The following is a 21398-nucleotide window of genomic DNA, read 5'->3' as shown; positions in this document are numbered from 1 at the left end:
AAAATGACTAAATTAAATAAATGTAAAATTCAACATACAAATAAAAATAAACCAGGGACTAAAAAAAACACACATAAAATAGAGGATCTAACATAAATAACCTAAAAATACAACTAAAACAAAAGTTGGAAAACAACGAATCAGGACAATTACAAATGACAGAATTGAAAGCAGAACTAAAGGTGACTAAAGTATAAATAAAAGCTAAACCTATGAGGACTAAATACTAATTTACCAAAAAAATTAACATGAAACTTAAAATGAAAACTAACCTACCAGCTACACTAACTCACGCAGAACCCAAACTATTTAATATAATTCCTAAACAAATTAAACCTAAACTAAATTAAACATAAATAAATTAAGCCTCACGCGTGGAACATGTGCACAGTACTTAGCTCCCATCTTCCTCTCCGTTCTTCTCTTTCCACTTTCCATCTCGTCCCCTCTCGGCCAGATAATTTACACACCCGACGACCGCCATTCCTTCACCGATAAAGTCCTAAACCAACTCAAATTCCTTAGTTTTCTCTCTAGACCACAAATACGAGACTAAGACTCACCAAATCGACCCCCAACTTCTAAAGCCAATAAGTTCGACTCCAAACCCCGACATATTGTAAGGTGAACTATCAAGACCCTCTTCTTCTTATTTTACAATGAACTTATTTCAACTACACACCCTTTTATTTTGACAGTGTAGACTTGAACGACCAAGAGGTACAACGAGACAACTAAGGTAAGCGTTTAAACTAACTCCTTATGATTTTGAATTGGTTTTGGATCAAAGCATATGAACATACAAGAAAATATTTAAAGCAATTGAGAACTGAAATTGAAAATAAATACCCTTTTGATACTATGCGTTGCTTTGATTCAATGAAAAATGGAGTTCCACTGTTTCCTTTGAAAAATCCCCCCTGTACAATGTTTTTTCTTCCCTGTAAAAAGAACCAACAGGCCCCCTTTTCTTTTCGTTTACAGTGGTTTTCTAAAAACCAATTTTTTTTAAAAAAAACTGCCCCCCTTTGTGTAATTTTTTGTGATGATTGATAATCTGTGATGATTCCTCTTCGTTTTTTTTCTCTGATGCTTGATATTTTCTTCCTATCACCCCCCACCGTTGATAATGGTCATGGGTTGCTGATATATCCCCTTAGTTTCCAGTGGTTATTTTTAAAACCGACCCTCCTTATCCCTTTACAGTTTTCTTAACTTCCCATAACCATTTCTATTTTAAAGGGAAACATCATGTGGCTTGCTCTACTAGATCATTGGATTGGGCATCCAGCTGGTTTAGGTTCTTCTTAAAGCCTAGCCCCGGACAAAATCGAGCATCTACAGATTGATCAAGTTTTTTTTTAATAAAATTCAAGTTTCAAGTTGAATCAATTTTTTTCTCTTGCTCAGCCAAATCATGTTCGATTTTATTGAGAATGTCCCTCCTTGTCACCTTGAAATAATTACAAAATAGTCTATTTATGTATTTATATATTATTAGTTAGGTTTTGATAAAAATATATGTAAAAAATTAACATACAAGTTATTGGAATTATATTATTAAATTAAAAACTACTTTACTTTTATGTTATTAAATTGAATAAATTAATATTTTATTATTATTATTTATTTTGGCAAATTAATTATGCGAATTCTTTTTTAAAAAGTATATTAAATCGTATCGGATTAATTTTCAATTAAATTTTTGAATCAAGTTTGAAATGAATTAAAATATTTTAAAGTTAAAATTAACTTAAAATCAGATTTTAATACTATAACGTGAGATGTTATCATCCATTTCCATTATTTCTGAGGCCGAAGAAGATGCTATCATCTCAACCAATTTTCCACAAATAACAAATTTACATCGATTAAAAAAACTTAATTTATTACAGACGTATTAATGAGATTCATATAGATTCGAAATAATTTAATTACATAATATTAATTTTTATTAAATTAAATGGGTAAAATACACAAATGCTCCCGACTGTAGGGTGTTATTTTGTTGAGTTCCCAAACTATTAAAAGTTACAAAATGGTCCTCCATAGGACGTTGCTTTATTGAGTCCTCAACTATCAAAATTTACAAAATTGTCACCCGACTATTCATATGTTCCAAACTCGTCCTTTTCCTTTAAAGAATTGATGGCAGTCCCATCTGGACGTTAATCTGCTGATTTAGATATGCTAAAATCTGACAAACGACTATCATATCTCAGACAACATGTTAACATCAAACTCAAACGACTCTCAATTTTCTACTGAAAAAAGGACGAGTTTGAAACGAGTGACCATTTCATAACTTTTAATAGTTGAGGGACTCACTAAAGCAACATCATATATTTGAATGATCATTTTGTAACTTTTAATAGACAAAAAATCAACAAAACAGTGCCCTATGATCGGGAGACCATTTGTGTGCTTTACCTTACCCTATTGTTTTATCCAGTTATATTGACCGAATTTAAAACACAAAATGAAGAAAAATAAATAAGTGGCATTGAGTTTGGCATCTATAGAAAGCAACCATAATGACATGTGGTTGAATTCCGGAAGTTGGGTGGTGAAATTACATTGCAGTGCTGACTAAAATACTTATTGAGACCGCAATTAACGGGATAGAGATAGAAAGGACCGACTCATAAAATACAAATGCAGAAAACTACTTTTCAAGGTCTAAAAATTGTAATAACTCTATCAGAATGCCTAACAAGATGTCGTGTTTCACCTCTGTTTTCTTTAATAAAACAAAGGGTAAACTCCATATTTAATACTCTAACTATTACTTTTTATACTATTTTGATCCTTTATTATTTTTTAAGGCTTAAGGGTTACTTTTGTCCCTTTAGTACACCTAATTTATCATTTTTTTCTCTATGATATTTTCGTATCAATTTAGCATTCAAAGTTGTTTAGGGGCATCATCCTAACCATTGAAGTCCGTTAGCCTTTTTGACTAACAAAACCGTTAGTCTTCTGTGTCCGTGGGTTAAGGGATTATGTTAAAATATTTACTAAACATAATGGTTAAAAAAATTTCTCAAAATTTTATTATTTATTTCAACAAGATTAAGAGATTAGGTTACAATTTTGGGGATTTTTTCTAATTGTTGTGTTTAGTTAATATTTTAAATATTTTTATTATTTATCTTCTTTAATAAATGTCATGTTATCATCAAGCCACATCAATAATATTGGTTGAAGTGGAAATTGTTGGTGTCCACAGGCGCATAAGACTAATGATTATGTTAGTCAAAATGGACTTCGAGGGCTAGGATGATGCCTCTAAACAACTTCGAGGGTTAAATTGATGTAAAAATATCATAGGAGTGAAAATGATAAATTGGGTCTATTACAGGGCAAAACTAGCCCTTAAGTTTTTTTTTTAAAATTATACTTAATGTTTAGTTTTAGTTCCATTTCGGTCACTCGCCATTAAAACATTAACATTGACGCTGACATGTCACCATAAGTAATGACGTGTCATCATTAAAAAGTTATAAATATCACATTAGTAGTTCTATTAATTTTTTAACAATGAGCGATCAAAATAAAACAAAATATAATGTTAAATATATTTTTGAAAGAAAAATAGATAGGTGACCAAAATAGAACAAAAGTAATAGTTGAGGTATTAAACATATAATTTATCCTTGAAAATAACTAGAAAAAGGATGATTTATTTTGTCATTCAGAAAAGACTTTTCATCCATCTGTTCATTAATTCTAGGACATACAAACGACCCTTTCTCTAATTTCCACATCGCATTATATTGTGTAGCAAGATTATTCTACGACTTTAAACTTGGAACTCAACACAATCTAGAATTTTCAAATTTTCTTTTATTAAATATCACTGTTTAAAATAAAAAATGAATTATAAATTATAATTTGAATAAAAAATTCTTCAATATTTTTAAAGTGATTGTACGAAATATTCGAAACAAACACAAATTTACTATTTAATTTACTTTGTTCGAACCAAACCACCTATGTTGTTAAGGAGATAGTTGTTATCCTAGATGTCCAGGTTCGAGCACCAGAGACTGCAAAGGTGTTTAAGCTTTTATTGTTAAATAATTGAGAATATTTAGAACATTAGGTATGATTTTGAAAGAAACTAACAGTGAATTAACATGTCATCATAATGTTATATCACATTATCATTGAAAAATATTAAAAAAATTATCTTATCACATAAGGAGATAGTTGTTATCCTAGATGTCCAGGTTCGAGCACCAGAGACTGCAAAGTGTTTAAGCTTTTATTGTTAAATAATTGAGAATATTTAGAACATTAGGTATGATTTTGAAAGAAACTAACAGTGAATTAACATGTCATCATAATGTTATATCACATTATCATTGAAAAATATTAAAAAAATTATCTTATCAACAATCATGTTTTTTTAACGACGGTGACCAAAATATAACATTATGTATAATTTTGAAAGAAAATAGTTGAGTGACAAAACTAAACTTCAAAAATAAATGAATGGCTAAATGTGTAGTTTGCCATAATTTTAATTATACATAAAATATCATTACAACACAAATAAATTTACTCACCATATATTAATTGTGGTTAGTTTACAAACACATCAATTTTTTAAATATTATTGTTACCAAAACATCTTTGCCGACACACCCATTGGGTTTGATTCCAACACGGCAAACATACAAATAGAGTAACCGACACACCCATTGGGTTTGATTCCAACACGGCAAACATACAAATAGAGTAAAATATATGTATATACCAATTATAATTCAATATAAAATCATTTAGCTAGTATTTAAGAATTTGATTTTTAGTATGAATCAAGTAATCTCGGTGGTAAATGAATATTATTATTTCTTGAGATTACGAGTTCGAGCACCAAGAATGTCAAGCGTATAAATGTTTAATATCAAACGGTTGAAAATTATTTTGAACAGATATTACATTGTATTTACTATAGATTAATTTTTTTTAATTTTATAATACAGGTTTAGATGGTGTAAATTAAATAAAAACTACTTAAAATGTAATATTAATAATTATCTTTTAATTTGTTAGATGATTATATAATAATGATTTTATAATTTTTTTGTTTATATTAATATTTGATAAATTTAAAATTATACATTTTCCATTTATATATTATATTGAATCTTAACTATTTCTCTATCATGTATATTTCGTTCTTATATTTATTCCCACGAGTCGATATAATATTTTTGTAAGTACCAATTAAATAAATACAAATTAAATTATTTTATTGAAATATTTTCCCTCTAAACTCACACACTATATATATGAGATTATTTCAATTGTCATTATTTTAAAAGATAATAAATAGTCACAATCATTTAATCCGTAAATTAAAATATAACTTCAATACGATTAAAAAAAACCAGAAATAATATTTTTACATAAGATTTAAATACAAATAATAATACAAAACGAGTAAAAGAAATAAATATAAGATTATATTCATGTTTGTCCTACCATCTAAGAAGGGTTTCTGTCTCCATCCCACCCTACTATCCACGAAACATTTAATCTTTGAATTTAAAATCCCATTTATTTGCTTAATGAGTTTTAACTAAATATATATTTTACCAATTATTTATTCTTCTATTTAGTTATATTATTTTCCATTTTTTTAGTCTTTACTTTCTTTTCAATTTCAAAGTAATGAAAATTTAATTAATTAATTTTTAAATTATTTTTTTTTTATTTTCTCCTTTAGTTTTTAGTTAAAAATAACAAAAAATCATTATTGACAATAGTTATATTTACATATTTTCTTTATATTTTATTAATCTATTTTTATTTCTTATCAATTCATTTATCATTAAAAATATAATAATTGATTTATTTTTAATAAAATAATAATAATAATAAATTTATGTAAAAAAGTTAAATATTTTAATAGAAGGGAATCTTATCCTCAAAATATTTTATCCGAACACCCTCAAAATTTAATTTTAGTGATGTTTTTTAATAGTGTGAAATGATTACAAGGTAGTATATGTTTATTATTTTTCTTAACTATTGATAATATATATACTCCACAACTGAATGTTATCCGGTTGACTCATATATGATAGTTTTTTTTTTAGATTATGAGATTAAATTTTATCATATCTCAGTAATCAGATTAACATTCAGCTCAGAGTGCACTTTATTTTTTAACAAAAAAAGGACGATTTTGGAATATACTAAATAGTCGGGTGACCATTTTATAACCTTTAATAATTGGGGGACTCAAAAAAGCAACACCCTATAGTCAAAAGACCATTTGTAATTTTTAATAGTTGAGGGACTCAAGAAAACATCACCCTATAGTCGGAGAACCATTTGTACCATTTACCCTTTTTTTTAATGATCCCCTAAGATGAATACTTTTCAAAGTCATCATACAGATTAACTTGGGTCAAGCCAAATCCTTACATCATCATCCCCACAATTTATAACAAAATTTTATTACGCAATTACATCCTCATGTCTCCACCCCTCTATATAAACTTCCACCCTTTCCACTCCAAAGCACCTCTAAATCCATTAAAACAAGATATATTGCCAACCCAATTCTTGCTTCATCATAATGAGAACCTTCCCGACCATCTCTTTCCTCTTCTTGACCCTCTTCGGCTTAGCCCATGCAGCCACATTCGACATCACAAACAGATGCACTTACACCGTCTGGGCTGCTGCCAAGCCGGGTGGTGGCAGAAAACTGAACAGTGGTGAAACATGGCAAATCAGTGCAGACCCTGGAACCACACAAGCCCGCATTTGGGCTCGAACCAATTGCCAATTCGATGCTTCCGGGAAAGGCAAGTGCGAAACCGGCGACTGCGGCGGCGTCCTCGAATGCAACGGCTACGGCCAAGCCCCCAACACGCTTGCTGAATATGCCTTGGGCCAATATGCTAACCAGGACTTCATTGATATCTCCAACATCGATGGCTTTAACGTTCCGATGGAGTTTAGCTCGAACTCTCCGGGATGCTCTAGGGTCATCAAGTGCTCGGCGGACATTGTCGGGCAGTGCCCGAATGAGCTGAAGGTTCTCGGAGGTTGCAACGGGCCTTGCCCGCAGTTGAAGACTGAAGAACACTGCTGCAATTCTGGGAACTGTGGACCTACACCATTGTCAAGGTTTTTCAAGGACAGGTGCCCAGATGCTTACAGCTACCCAAAGGATGACCCAACGAGCCTGTTTACTTGCCCCACAGGGACTAACTACAAGGTTATATTCTGCCCATCGTAAACAGTATTTGGGATAGTTTTAAGCTGTCTACGAATAAAAATAGGGTATTATCAATAAATAGAATAAAGGCATACCATATCATTGCGAATGCTATCTGAGCACATTTCTTGATGTGCAAGTACTGTTCTGATTTGTACTAGATTGTCTTCTATCATAAATGAAAATTTACTAATTCACATATTTTCAATTAGGGTTGTAAACGAATCTAGTAGGACTTGAGTATTGATTAACCTGACTCGACTTAAAAAGTTTAAAATTAAATTTGATTCGACTCAAAAAGATGTGAGCTTAAAATTGTAAAGCTTGACTCGAACTCGAAATCAAAAATTAAAGCACGACTCGAGCTTTAAAAAACTTAAACTTGAAACATTCTCATACTTAAATCGACTGAAACTCAAGCTCAAACTCGATTCCAGCTCTATCTTGAACCTTAAGTACATGAAAATCTTATATTGCATTTTTGTTAAAAAAAAACAACAATATATAAATGTTAATATTATTCGTAAATTACACCATTCGTTACTGAATTTTGCTCTCTTATTTCACTCGGTGTACTTTCACTTTTTTCAATTTACTCACTGAACTTTAGAATTGCTCATCTTTTGGTCATTACAAATTATTTTATTATTATTTTGGTATGATGTGATATTTTTTTTATTTAATATAAAAATAATTTAAAATATAAAATTAAATGCATATGATAGTCGTCCACTGTTCGTCGTCGTTGGACTCCACCATCGACGGTTGTAGATGATTATCGTTCAATATCATATTTCATAGGTTTCGCTTCGTCTCGACCCCCTGAGTCTGAATCTGACCTCTATTTTATCGGAACATGCTCTGAATCCGATCAAAAGTGAGGAAATCAAAACATCCACAGTCGTAGATGGTGGTCGTTCGGTCCTAGATTTCATCGGTCGCTTCACCTCAACCCTCTGAGTCTGAGTCCAACCTCTATTTTTTTGGAACATGCTCCGAAGTCTGTGAATGAGAGATCAAAAGTGAGGAAATTGAAATGATTCAATAGAGATTCTTGGGTTTTGGGACATTTTCTAGTGAAACAACCACCAAATCCAGACTCAACATGTCAAAACAAGTCTCTCAATACAATTTGGGATCAAACGATTGCCACTTTCGAAGGTCGACGATGGTCGGCAAAGACGAAAAAGGGCAATGATTATTTTAAATATTTCTAAATTTAATAATAATAAATATTATGTTATTAGTAATTATTATTAATTATTTTTATATTTATAGTGACCAAAATAAGAGTAATTCAAAAGTTCAGTGAGTAAATTGAAAAAATTGAAAGTACAATGAGTGAAATATGAGAGAGAGTAAAGTTCAGTGAGGAATGGTGTAATTTACCCTAATATTTTTAACAATTATATATTATTTTCTCGAATTGTTCGCTATCTTTTTGAGTCGGGTATCAAGTAGTTCATTTCAAATCATAATAACTCGAATTGAGTTCAATCTCAAGTTGAGTTCATTCAATTCAAGTATTGATCAAACTTTAATTGAATCAAACTCAAGTATCTTGTGATATATCTTGTCTCATTTACAACCCACTTTCTATAATCATACAATTAAGAAATCCCAACAAGTCTTAGTATATATAATCATACACCATTCCTGACTTTTCGCTCGCCCCTAACTAAATACATTAAAACCTCTATGAATTAAATAATATCATAGTTACATAATTTTATTAATTTAAAAAGTTATTAATTAATTGATAAAATATTAATTTATTAATTTAAAGATATTTTTTTTGATTCAACGAACCTATATTATTCTTCAGGGTAAATTACATCGTTCATCACTAAACTATACTCTCTCTCCTGTTTTCCTCACCCAACTTTCACTTTTTCTAATTTGCTCACTGAACTTTACAAATTGAATCATTTTGCTCACTCCCTTTGTTATCTCTCTAACGACATTAACAAAAGGACTAGGGATGCCACTGTCGGCCACCGTCGACCACCACAAATGGTGGTCGTTCAGTCTCAAATTTCATGGGTCGCTTCACCTCGACACTGTGAGTCCGAATTCGACCTCCATTTTGTCGGAACTTGCTCCAAAGTCCACGATTTTGAGATTGAAAGTGAGGAAACAGAGACGTTTCAATCCAGATTCATAGGGTTTTGGGATATTTTTTTGATGAAATAACCACCAGATTCAGACTCAGGGGGTCGAGATGAACCGACCCATGAAATTTGGATCGAACAACCACCATCAACGATGTTGGACGGTGGATGAAGTGAAAATGGTGTGGTTGCCGGTAGCATTTCTAGTGTCATGTCATAACACCGTTAAATAGTTAATGGCAGAGTGAGCGAAGTGATTCAATTTGTAAAGTTCAACGAGCAAATTAGAAAAAATTGAAAATTGGGTGAGGAAAATAAGAGAGGGAGTATAATTCAGTGAGGAACGGTGTAATTTACCCTTATTCTTCATGACATGAATTCATCAAGTGTCTTTGAAACCAAAATTGAAGATGATACAATGTATTTTCAACCAATTATGTGGAAAGAAGCTCTCATAGCGGCAACAACTCTTCATAATTTTTTGTTGTAGTATGAGAACGCAAGACCGAAACTTTTGGATGCATTAAGGAAAGTTAGAGATAAAATATAACTAGATTTAAATTTTAAGAAGAAACAAACAATAGAATCATATTTTACTAAGTTGTCCTAGTTATATTTGTAATGTTATAAAACTATTAATTTATAATATTAAAGGGACAATTAATTTTGTCGAAATGATTTTTTTCACGGATGAGATTTTAAAAACTACACCAATTTTAATTATTTTCTTCAGAACATATTTTAAATAAAAGTGAATGTGATTTTAAAAACCTCTTGTTTCAAAAATTTGGAAATTCCATTAGTATAAAAAAAACATACGGTTCGAGGAGTCGCCACCAATCTTTGATTAGGGTGTGATTGGGCACCCAAAAACGTTTTGTCATTTTAAATAAAGATTAACTTTAATTAAAACAACAACTGGAGGTCCGCTTTACCAGAAAATGAGTTCGGGAGTCGGTTACGCGTAGGGAATGATTAGCACCCCAACAGCGCCCTAAATCGGTACCTAGTCGATTAATTAATGTCTTTGCAATGAAATTTACAAATTCAAATTTAATTTGATTTATGATCCCCAACAAAATAACAACATACGAATTTCACCATATTCAAAAACACCCAGATTGATTAAGTTAAAATTATCTAGCCTTTAGAAAGATAAAGAATATTCGATTATCTAAAAATATCGAGACCAGATCTATTTTGCTGGGTTTTAGAAATACCCTGATTACATAGAATTTTTCGATGTATTTCTCCCCTCTGTCGATCCTTCCCCCGGTTACATATATAAGCCTATGAATTTTATTATTGAATGCCCTTTTGTCTTTTTCTTTTTTTTTCATTAGTTGCTTCATTAGGTAGGAATAGTGAGGGTAGGTAATGGATTAGGTATTTTTCTTGAACTTTCGGTGGATTTTGTCTGATGAATTGGTGTTATTTGCAGGTGTTGTTTGACGTAAGCCTTGACGACATTCGGTGGCTCAGGTGTGCTGGCCTTATGTAGGAGCTGGAACTGGCACGAGTATGGGTCTGTAACAAATAAAAATAAACAATATTAATAATATAATAATAATAAGTATTATTATATCCCGGAAAAAATGGGTGTCTACAGCTGTCCCTCTTTATTCATTCTTGTGTTAACAAGAATAGGGTAAAGATAAAAAAGACAACGCGTTTTCATCCAGTTCCATCTCCTTGCTTTAAAATTTTGATATGGGATCCGCTCCACCCTTTCTGTTGGGGAAGTCAGACTCGATATCGATTTGCTTCACCACTCTTCGGTGGAGGTTTAAGATTGATTTGCTTCAGTACTTTTTGATGAAGGCTTAAGATTGATTTGCTTCACTACTCTTCGGTGAAGGCTTAAAATTGATTTGATTCACTACTCTTCGGTAAAGGCTTAAGATTGATTTGTTTCACTACTCTTCAGTGAAGGCTTAAGATGGCCCGGAGGACTTAATCGTCATGCTCAGAAGACTTACTGATGGATTTGCTTCACTACTTTTCAGTGAAGGCTTAAGATGGCTCGGACGACTTAATCGTCATGCTCAAAAGGCTTACTGATGGATTTGATTCACTACTCTTCGATGAAGGCTTAAGATTGATTTGCTTCACTACTCTTCGGTGAAGGCTTAATATTAATTTGCTTCACTACTCTTTGATGAAGGCTTAAGATGGTCCGGAAGACTTAATCATCATGCTCGGAAGACTTACTGATGGCCCGAAGGACTTATAAATTTTGGAAATAGTTTACTAGACAAGAAACTTTTCTTACTTTTCAAAAATTTTAAATCTCAGATTTAAATGAGAATCCTTTCTCATATTTTAATAAACATTTGAAATACATCCTGCCCGAAGGACTTATGGATGGCCTGAAGGACTTATCATCTTGCTCGAAAGGCTTATTGATGACTCGAAGGATTTAAGTATCATGCTCGAAAGACTTACTGATTTCCCGAATAACTTATAAATTTTGGAAATAGTTTACTGGGTAAGAAACCTTTCATACTTTTCAAAAATTTCAATTTCAGATTTAAATGATAAACATTTCTCATATATATGCCCGAAGGGCTTATTATCTTGCTCGAAATACTTATAGATGACCCGAAGGATTTAATCATCATGCTCGAAAGATTTACTGATGACCCGAAGGATTTAATTTTGGAAATATTTTACTAGGTAAGAAACCTTTCTTACTTTTCAAAAATTTCAATTTTCAAATTTGAATGAGAAACCTCTTATTTTTAATAGACATGTGAAAACATCCTGCCCGAAGGTCTTATGGATGGCCCGAAGGACTTATCATCTTGCTCGAAAGGCTTACAGATGACCCGAATGCTTTAAGCATCATGCTCGAAAGACTTACTGACGACCTGAATGACTTGTCATCTTTTGGAAATATTTTACTAGGTAAGAAATATTTCTTAATTTTCAAAAAATTTAATTTTCAAATTTGAATGAGAAACCTTTCTCATTTTTTCACTTATAAAACGATTTAATGATTGGGAAACATGCCCCACTTCAAAGTAATGTTTCCTCTGTGGATTGGGCCCACTCTGTTCTTCAGGTTCTGTTTCCTTAGACATAATTCCATGTATTTGAGGTTTGAATTATAGCTTCCACTTGTTGTGATATTAATACCATGAAACTTTTTTCCTTTGGAAGATCTTTAAAAACCAAATGTTTATATGTGAAATGTAAATGTAAATGCAGTGCAATGCATTTTTTTTGCAAATGATGTTCTCATGCATGTGTAAATGATAATTCAGTTTTCATTTGACTCCAAAGTGAGGAACCAAGCCTTCTTCCTCTTGATCGTTCTTCTCTAGGGTTTACAGAGATATCAGTGTAGCAGCTTGCAACTTCTGAAGATCTACCCAATCCTCTTGTGGTCTTTGTTTTCTGTCTTCATTTCGGATGAAGTGTTTTCTCTCTCGAATTCTTGATGTGGTCAATAATATGATCTTGATGCCCCTTTTTCTATGTCAATTACGCTTTTCAAGTTGTTCTTTCAGGACTCTGTCGTCGATTGATGCTCGGTTAGTTTTCTTTATAAGGTCCTATGCTAAAATTCACGGTCTGCCCCTGACACTTTAAGTTGTGAGACTCATTCTCAATATCTTCTTGGTCTGAATCTTATCATCCCAACAAGATCTGGGTTTCTGGTTATATCCCAAAGTGAGTACTCATGGATTTCTTCGTGCCCAACATATCCTAACTTGAATGTTCTCATTCTGGTGTCACTACACAGTAGTGTTGTCAAGTAGTTTGAGGGAATCTCTTTATATCGTCATAAACACTTAAGAAGTGATCAATTCTTCTAACAAAATGTATTTCATTTTATACAAACTGTAATATATTCCTCTTCTGAATAATGAGGTCATCTTCTTCTTGTTAGGTTATTGACAACGTCACAAGTAAATGTTACAAGTTCTATTCTTCATTCATTCTGTTCTTTTGGACCATCTACTTCAAGATTGTGGAATGCTTCATGTTCTGGCATCGCTTATTCCTTTTCTCCAATAGAGGTATAATGAGCCTCACTAGCTTCAAGGACCTTTCACATTTGAAACTGTCCTGTTTGAAAATGTTTTTATCTTTTCTTTTATTTTGGAAATGTGAAAAATTTATGACTAAATTTCAAAAATGTTGTCATTTTCTTCAGACTCAATTAAAACAAATTGTAAAACAAGAGTTTCCTAAATATCAAATGAGTTAAATTTTCTTTTAATCCTTTGAAAATTATATACATTTGAAAAGTGTAAAGATTAACGCTGCTAAAAGGATTAGGCTGACTTGGGAAGGTAATGTGTTTCAGGTTGGCTTATTCCCTCCTTCATTCTGGTGTTTTATTGATCTGATGAGGCAACCATTATACTTCTTTTCTGGAAATGTTCACTGGCTCTCAGCCCTCGTGAGCGCCTTTGGACTGTGCAATGCTTTATCAATAGATGTATAAGATCACCCTTCTGTGCAGTGGTTGATAATCTTCATGTTCGAGTTGCCTTTTCAGGTTTTCAACTCGAATTTTCCTTTGGTTTTAAGACATCATCTAAAATTTTACGTCTTGAACCCTCCTTTTATTGTTTTCCCCTATCATACATTAAATATTTTAAAAGAATTATTTACAAATAAAATTAACCCTGAGGGGCATAATGAAATCTGAAGATAGTCTCTCCACTTAGAAATCCATGTATGATTAGAAGGGACTTTTCAGGTACGTAATGTAGGCCAGGGCTCATGGTTATGAAAGAAAAGGATAAATAGGCCCAAACAAGTGTTTAAGGGTGATTAAACCAAGGATCATTTCGGTTTGTTGTGTTCAACCTTGCTCTGCCTGATTTGAATACGCTCGTACGTCTTTTATTCTTCTTCTTTTTATTTCCCTTTGATGTTTCATGATATTTGGGTGAATAAAATTGAAATGCTTGAATCACTCGTCTTGAGGTGTTTGATCGGTTTTCTTTCTTCTTCTTCTTTTTTACTTTTTCACCTTTTTCTCATTTTCTATTTTTTCTTTCTTTCTTTTCTATCTTTTTCTTTCAATTTTTTTGCTATATCTATTTCTTATTTCTCTTTGTGTTGTCAACTCGATTTGATCTTCGAATACTTCATGTTTGGTCCTCCTCGTGGTATCTTGTTTTTCTCACTTTATTTTATCATGAATTGTCTCTGTAGTGAAATCTGAATTGATGATCTTTACTCATGCGAACAAATGTTCTTCACCTTTTCCCCCCAGTGTGGAGGGTGATCCTTGATTTGGGTTGAATCAGAAGAAAAATACTATATGCTTAAAAGAAGACCACAAGGGATATATATATATTAAAAGGATAAATGAAACAAAGTCGTTCATCATCTCATATATGGAAGTCTTTATAAAAAAGGTATCCCCAGGGGGACGAGTATTTAGGATTAACCTTATTTATATGAAAACAATATAATTAATGCATGATAGAATTATTTCAATGATTCCCTTTATTTCTTCTTATTCTACGTGGTCTTAGTTTGCCTTTGATCTGTAACACTTCGTCTTGTCTTTCTTGCATAAAAGGTCCTTGTCATGCCCTTAGGATTTATTGAGGCTGGGAATTAATGTCAAAGTTCAGTCCCGGTGTTATTTCGGGTAAGAAGCTCATCACTGATTCTTTAGGCTTTGGATGGGATATGGAAGGTCTAATATTGCCTCTTGTCAAAAGCATATAATTAATTAAGTGTTAAAATAACTTTTAATTCATTTGACATTCAAAGAATTATAAGATTAAAACTTTATTCACTGCTCATGATCTTTGGAAAAATTAAGTAAGTTCATTTAAAAATCCTTTCAAAAAGTTGAGAAAAGGGACAAAAACATGTTCAAACAAGATATTGCAAATGACAAAAAGTTTCATGATGGATGAAATGATTTTTGCATAATTAGAATGCCCCATTATTCTTCTAATATAGTGGCGTTTGACTCCATCGGGTGTTACACATTGTGCTTTGATGCCCTACTCAAGCTCGTCATCCATTGTTCCACCAATTCTTGTGTCAACGTCCAATTTTAAACAAGCATATCTATCTCCTTGAACAAAATCCTATAATTCCCCGTAGCATGCCCCAATGCCCCTAAGTGGAAATCACAAACACTATCTTGATCGTAGTTGTGGGCAGAAGGGTTTGGTGGTAATTTCATTGGGTTCGGAATGAGGTATTGACCTTTAACCAAATGGGGATACAAATCCAAGATAGAAGTTTGGAATACTCTCAAAGTATTTTTCGATCTTGGGACTTTCTTCGGACGACTCGAGTACCCTGCTGCCTCTTTTCTTTTACGGTTGTGGGAGCTTTGGATATGACATTCATTCACCTCATCAGCCTTTTCCTTTTGATTAATTAGACGTTTGAAAATGACTTTCAAGTTTCCTTTTCTAATTGTATCTTCAATTAATTCTCCAGCTATCATAAGATTCTTGAAGCCATTCGTCGACTTTCCCATCATTAGCTCAAAGAAATGAGCTGGGAAAGAGTCGTGAAACATACATGATATTTCTTTTTCTAGCAAATGAGGCTGAACTTGTGCTCTCACCCCTCTCCATCTTAGGGCATATTCTTTAAATCTCTCAGTAGCTTTCATCTTTATCCTTTGTAGATCATGACGTTTTGGGGCTAAGACTTTAACATATTGATATTGCCCCAGAAAAGCATCAGCTAGGTTGACCCATGTCTTGACCTGCTCTTTTTTCAAGCAGTTATACCATACTACAGTTGGTCTAACAAGGCTGTCATGGAAGAAATAAATCAGCAAATTATCATGATTTAGGTATCCTTCCATCTTTCTACAAAATATTTTTAGATGAATTAGGGGGCAATTGGTGACATCATATTTTTCAAAATTAGGCACCCTAAATTCATGTGGGATGACCAAATCAGGGACCAAACTGAGTTCCCTAGCTTCTAACTCCATGTGGGACGCATTAACAACCTTTATATCTTTAATGGCTTCATTCAACCACTTGAACTCATCTTCAAATTGCTCAAAATTGACGATGCTCGTCCCTAGGTCTGAGTTAGATGCTCCAGGGTAAATTATCACTCTTGATGTACCAGTCTGATGACATTGATTTCCTTTATCATCCATTTTCTTTTTACCAGCAGCCTGTGGTACCAGTACCTGGATCATTTGATTCGATACGCCTCGTAGAGAACCTGATGCTTGATTCTTTGTATCTTGTTGTAACCTGACCAACTGCTCTTGCAACTGATATTGTGATTCCTTATGAGATTGCTCCATTGTTTCCATTTGTTTGTTCATGATGATGAGGAAGTAGTATAAATGAATGATCTTGTTATTCTTGTCACATAATCTTCCAAAAGTTATTTTCGTTTTTTCATAATTAATGCATGTAAAAATGTTTAAATAAATACATGTAATATAAATGTAAGTGCCAAATGCAAATACAAAAGGTGTCATTCCAGAGTGACCATCTTAAAATAACTTTCATTGAACACAAAGGTCTTGGTACATCAAACAAACTTTACATATAATGGACAACTTTCACTCGAACTTTTCTACCTCATTCAAAAGCCAATTTAACTTCCACTTATGCTCGTGTGTTGAATTGTCAATCTGCTTCAATTCTCTTGCAAAGACAATTAAATCAACCCATTTGTGAGCCACATTGTTTTCTTGGGTCATAGCTTCTTTCATGACTTTATCCCTTTTCTCTATCTTGAGTGTCGATTCTCGGAGCTGTAGACATTGTTGTTGAATTTTTCTTGTAAGAAAGTCATTGTGGTTATGAAGCTCTTGCATATGATCACTACAATCATCCATAATCTTTATCAACTTCTTGTTCTTGGCTTTAGTGGCTTTTAGCTCAGCTTCATTCTCTGCTTGTGGCGTTGATATGAAATTTCCATGTTGGCTATAGACAAATTCAACGTCTGATTTTTGGCTTGATATTTTCCCAAATTATCAACAGCTATATTGCGCATTATTTCTGCAATCTGTAAATCATGAGCAAACTTCTCAGCTCGACCTTCATGCACCTTTCAATTCTTTCTCCATTGTTCAGCGTCATTTTTTAGTTTAGTGACCCCTGTTATCCACTCATCTGGGACATTTCCTATACCAGCAAATTTAAAGGCTTGACTGATCATTCGAAAAACATCCCGCATGGCTTCCATCTCTTTGCTCAATTTATTATTTTCTCTCTTTAAATAACAAATCTGAGATTCGTATTATGGCAAACAATCGTCCTCTTGAATGCCTTCACAGATACCCTTACCTTTGGTCACTTTTGGTTCAGACTCAACAGGATAATTCGTTACCAAAATGGGTTGTCCTTTCAAATTCAAACTCCAATACTCCATTATCTATAAGAAGTTGGACTCGTCATTTGAAGGTAGAACAATTCTCAATAGAATGTCCTTGAACTCAAGCATGATATTCACAACGAACGTTGACGTCATACCAACTTGGATATGGAGGCTGCAGAGGTTTCACATAATACAGGGCCACTTCTCGGGCTTCTAACAGTGCATCATACAACTCCTTATATGATATTGGGATAGAATCAAAATGAGAGCCACCTCTTGACTTGGGTTGAACTGGAGTTTCCCGTTTTACTGCCCCTGATGTTGGGAGTAGACTATCAAATATCACTGAGTTCTGACTGCATGGTTTCTTTTCATCCTTCTGAACTTCTACAGTTGCCATTATTTCCTTGGCATTTCCAAACAGCTTGTTGATACGAACAATGATTGTGCGTGGCTTCTCATACTGGCTAGAATCATCAGGCTCTAAAGTAGTCCGTTGTGTATTTTACACCTCAAGATTATTTTCATCGAGCTCTTTCTTTTCTGTTATAGAAGTCTCACTTCCTTTGGCCAAAACATCTATTCTATCCATCACCCTAGACATCTGCTCTCTTGACTCTCTTATCTTCTTTTGCTCTTCCTCAGCCATGTGATCTTTGGGTGCAGATCTCTCCACTATTCTTGAAGCTTTCTTAGGATGATATTTCTCAGGTGTGTTATATCCTGCTTGATCACGAATCCCTTTGTCCGTCATGAAAACCTTTTACTATGATGACGACTCACAAATCAACACCTTTTGATTATGCAATGATCATCCAATGCAGACAAAGAAAAAAACAACATAACAAACAAGTTAGTACAGATAAGACGACAAAAAGTAATAATAGAAAAATAACTAAATTAATAAACTTATGTAAAATAAGAATACAAATGCAAATGTAATGCACAATGTGTTAATTCCAAAAGTGACCACTATAGAACAACCTTCATTTAGACAACAAGATTTCGTTACACCATGTAGTCAAAATACAATTGTGATTCTTCATTTCTTAATTTCCTTGAGTCGTACTCTTCATGGAATCTAACATTGTACCCAAAAGTTGTTGGCATATTTTATCACCTTTGATGACGTCAGATGCCCCCATCTTTACTTTCAATGCAAAGTGTTCTTCATATCTTTGTGAAAGGTCTCATCATCCTTGGTATTATTGCATCTATCTCCTGAGGGAATATCTTTGGCCTTCGCTCCTTTAAAAGAAGTCTTCGATCAACTTCAAACTTCTTCATTCATCGGATTCATGGATCGATCTTCAATCAGTTTCAAATTTATTCATTCATCGGATGTCTTTCTCCATGAATCATTTGAACATATTTGGATCTCCTGATTTTGGCTACATGGTAAAGAATTTCTTGTCTCATTATGATCGACCTTCTTATTAGTCAATCACTTACGAATTAACCCCTTTGGATGACATGAAGATGCAAATACAATAAATCCAAACTCAAAATAGGCATAAAACCAAAATAAGTTAGTACACAAAATAATAAGTATCAAAATCATAAATAAAACCTACCTCACATGCTGACATACCCAATCATGCTTAGTAGATCCTACCCAACATGATATCTACCCCCATGCTTTATTATTCGCAAAAAAAATCCTAACCGCGTCATATCTAATTCACATGCTTTTTCGAGAAAATAAACCTAACCATATGATTTCTATTTCACATACATTTATTCAAAAAGTGAAAATAAATGACTCAAAAACTTTTCCTTGTGTACCCTCCTCACGGGACTCTCAAGGTTCGGGTTAGGCTTGACCTAAGTTCAGGCTCTATGTTTACTATATGTTGGGTTCAGTTCTAAAGTAATAGGTTCTCGAATTTTCCTTGTCGGTGCCCCATTGGGATCCCGAACCCTCAATCCTGGCCCATCATAGGCTTTAGGGGATCAAATTCAATTCGAGGGAACACACCTCCTTATGTCTATACGGATGTGAAAACCTCACTAGGATCATAAGGCGTGAGCTCCAGGAGTGATCCACTATCCCATGCGGAGGTGAAAACCTCACGATAGAGTAGTCTCTCACTCCTACTTAAATAGGACGGAGCGGGGTTTTAGCTCATGTTATGAAATGAAACTGTACAGTGTGCGAGGAAAAGCAAAAACAACACTGAACAGAAAACTCAAGATCTTGAACAATTATTTACTCTGAAAACATTAGGAAACAGATCAGTACCTATTTAGTAGTTAATCAAAATGTAAATCCAAATGCAAACAAAAGTTTATTTAAAATCAAAGGGGTCAAAAACCAAATTAGAACGAATTTATAATTTTCATATGCAAATACAATTAATTAATCGACTAATGGCCAGACTCTCTAAAAATCCCCAGTGTAATTGCCAAGTTGTCGAAACAATTTTTTCACGGATGAAATTTTAAAAACCACAATAATTTTAATTATTTTCTTCAGATCAGATTTTAAATAAAAGTGAATGTGATTTTAAAAACCTCTGTTGAAAACATTTTGATGTTTCGATATAACAAATTAAGATAAATAAATTTTAAGATTATACAAAAGATTTTTCATGTATATTCGATATAATTATTCGAATATCAAAATATTACTTCAAGTCTTTCAAAGTTCAATTTCAATCCTTACTAAAGTGTAAAGTTGTGTTTTATACTTAAAATATTTTTGAAACAACTTTCACAAAGTATTTCAAACAAAAAACGAGCCTAAAATCAATTTTTCAGGTAAGTGTACCGATGCATAAATCAATGCATCGATGCACTCCATGTATTATTAAAACATCGAATTGATTTTATGCACTGATGCACAAGCCATGCATCGATGCACTCTGGCTATTTTGAAACATCAAAGCTGATTTATGCATCGATGCACTTGGACAGCCAACAGTCGAAATATTTGAATTTTACACTTGATGTATCGATGCACCTTGACTATGCATCGATGCACACACGCTCCTAAATGAATTTATTAATTCTTTTCACACTTAAACGACTCTATTGACTCCACTAATCATCCCCAACATTCAGAATCAATTGAAGGAGTATTTAAACAAGCTTAGAAGCCATTGATCAATAAGGAAAAACAAAAATCAACAAGAATCAAGAGAGAATCAAAGAGAAAGCATCAAACCTCAAGTTTGAGCACTTTCAAGCCTATTCAATATTCATTTGTGCTTTCAATAACACTTATTGTGCTCAATTGTATTATTCTTGAGTGTTCTTTCTTTGTTCTAGAGTTGTGCAAATACATTTTTCTTGTGAGGTTTTTCGTTAAGTTTGGAAATTTGTAATCTTCTCTTTGAGAAAGAGTGTTCTCAAGAATTGGGGTATATTCTTGAGGGAGTTGAAAGGTTATCTCTTTGGCCTCAAAAGAAAGAACAAATTAGTGAATTTGTTGGAAAATCCTTAGTGTGGATAGCTAAGGTAGTGGACATAGACTTTGGTTGAGAAATTCGAACCACTCTAAATCGTTGTGCAATTACTTTTAATTTTCTGCAAAAGTTTCCACCAAATTTTTAATTGTCAATTCACCCCCTCTTGGCTAATTCCATCGATCGATCAACTCAAAATTGGTATCAGAATCTCACTCATTTGAAGGTTTAATCGCCTCTTGAGTCGATTCGGGAAGAGTTACATCGATATTCAAGTCATCAATGGCTGACGCTTTAAACTCCGACTTTGTTCTCGATTCAATGCCCGTCAACAAGCCTCCT

General features: G+C 33.0%; 1 protein-coding gene and 1 long non-coding RNA gene across 2 annotated transcripts; both read left to right on the top strand.

Moving 5' to 3' along the window:
- Positions 1–466: 466 nt before the first annotated feature.
- LOC120146336 lies at positions 467–1404 on the top strand. The gene is made up of 3 exons (XR_005518210.1): positions 467–624; positions 699–739; positions 1243–1404. It is a non-coding gene; the product is annotated as an uncharacterized LOC120146336 (long non-coding RNA).
- Positions 1405–6557: 5153 nt separating this feature from the next.
- Positions 6558–7367, top strand: LOC120146308 (pathogenesis-related protein R major form-like). The gene has a single exon (XM_039159908.1). It carries the CDS (start codon positions 6596–6598, stop codon positions 7262–7264), a length of 669 nt encoding a protein of 222 aa, XP_039015839.1. The 5' UTR covers positions 6558–6595; the 3' UTR covers positions 7265–7367.
- The last annotated feature ends 14031 nt before the right edge of the window (positions 7368–21398 follow it).

The sequence above is a fragment of the Hibiscus syriacus genome, unplaced genomic scaffold (assembly GCF_006381635.1).
Source record: "Hibiscus syriacus cultivar Baekdansim isolate YM2019G1 unplaced genomic scaffold, ASM638163v2 tig00110911_pilon, whole genome shotgun sequence".
NCBI lineage: Eukaryota > Viridiplantae > Streptophyta > Magnoliopsida > Malvales > Malvaceae > Hibiscus > Hibiscus syriacus.
The sequence above is the reverse complement of the archived record's forward strand: the minus strand, read 5'-3'. Positions and strand labels throughout refer to the sequence as shown.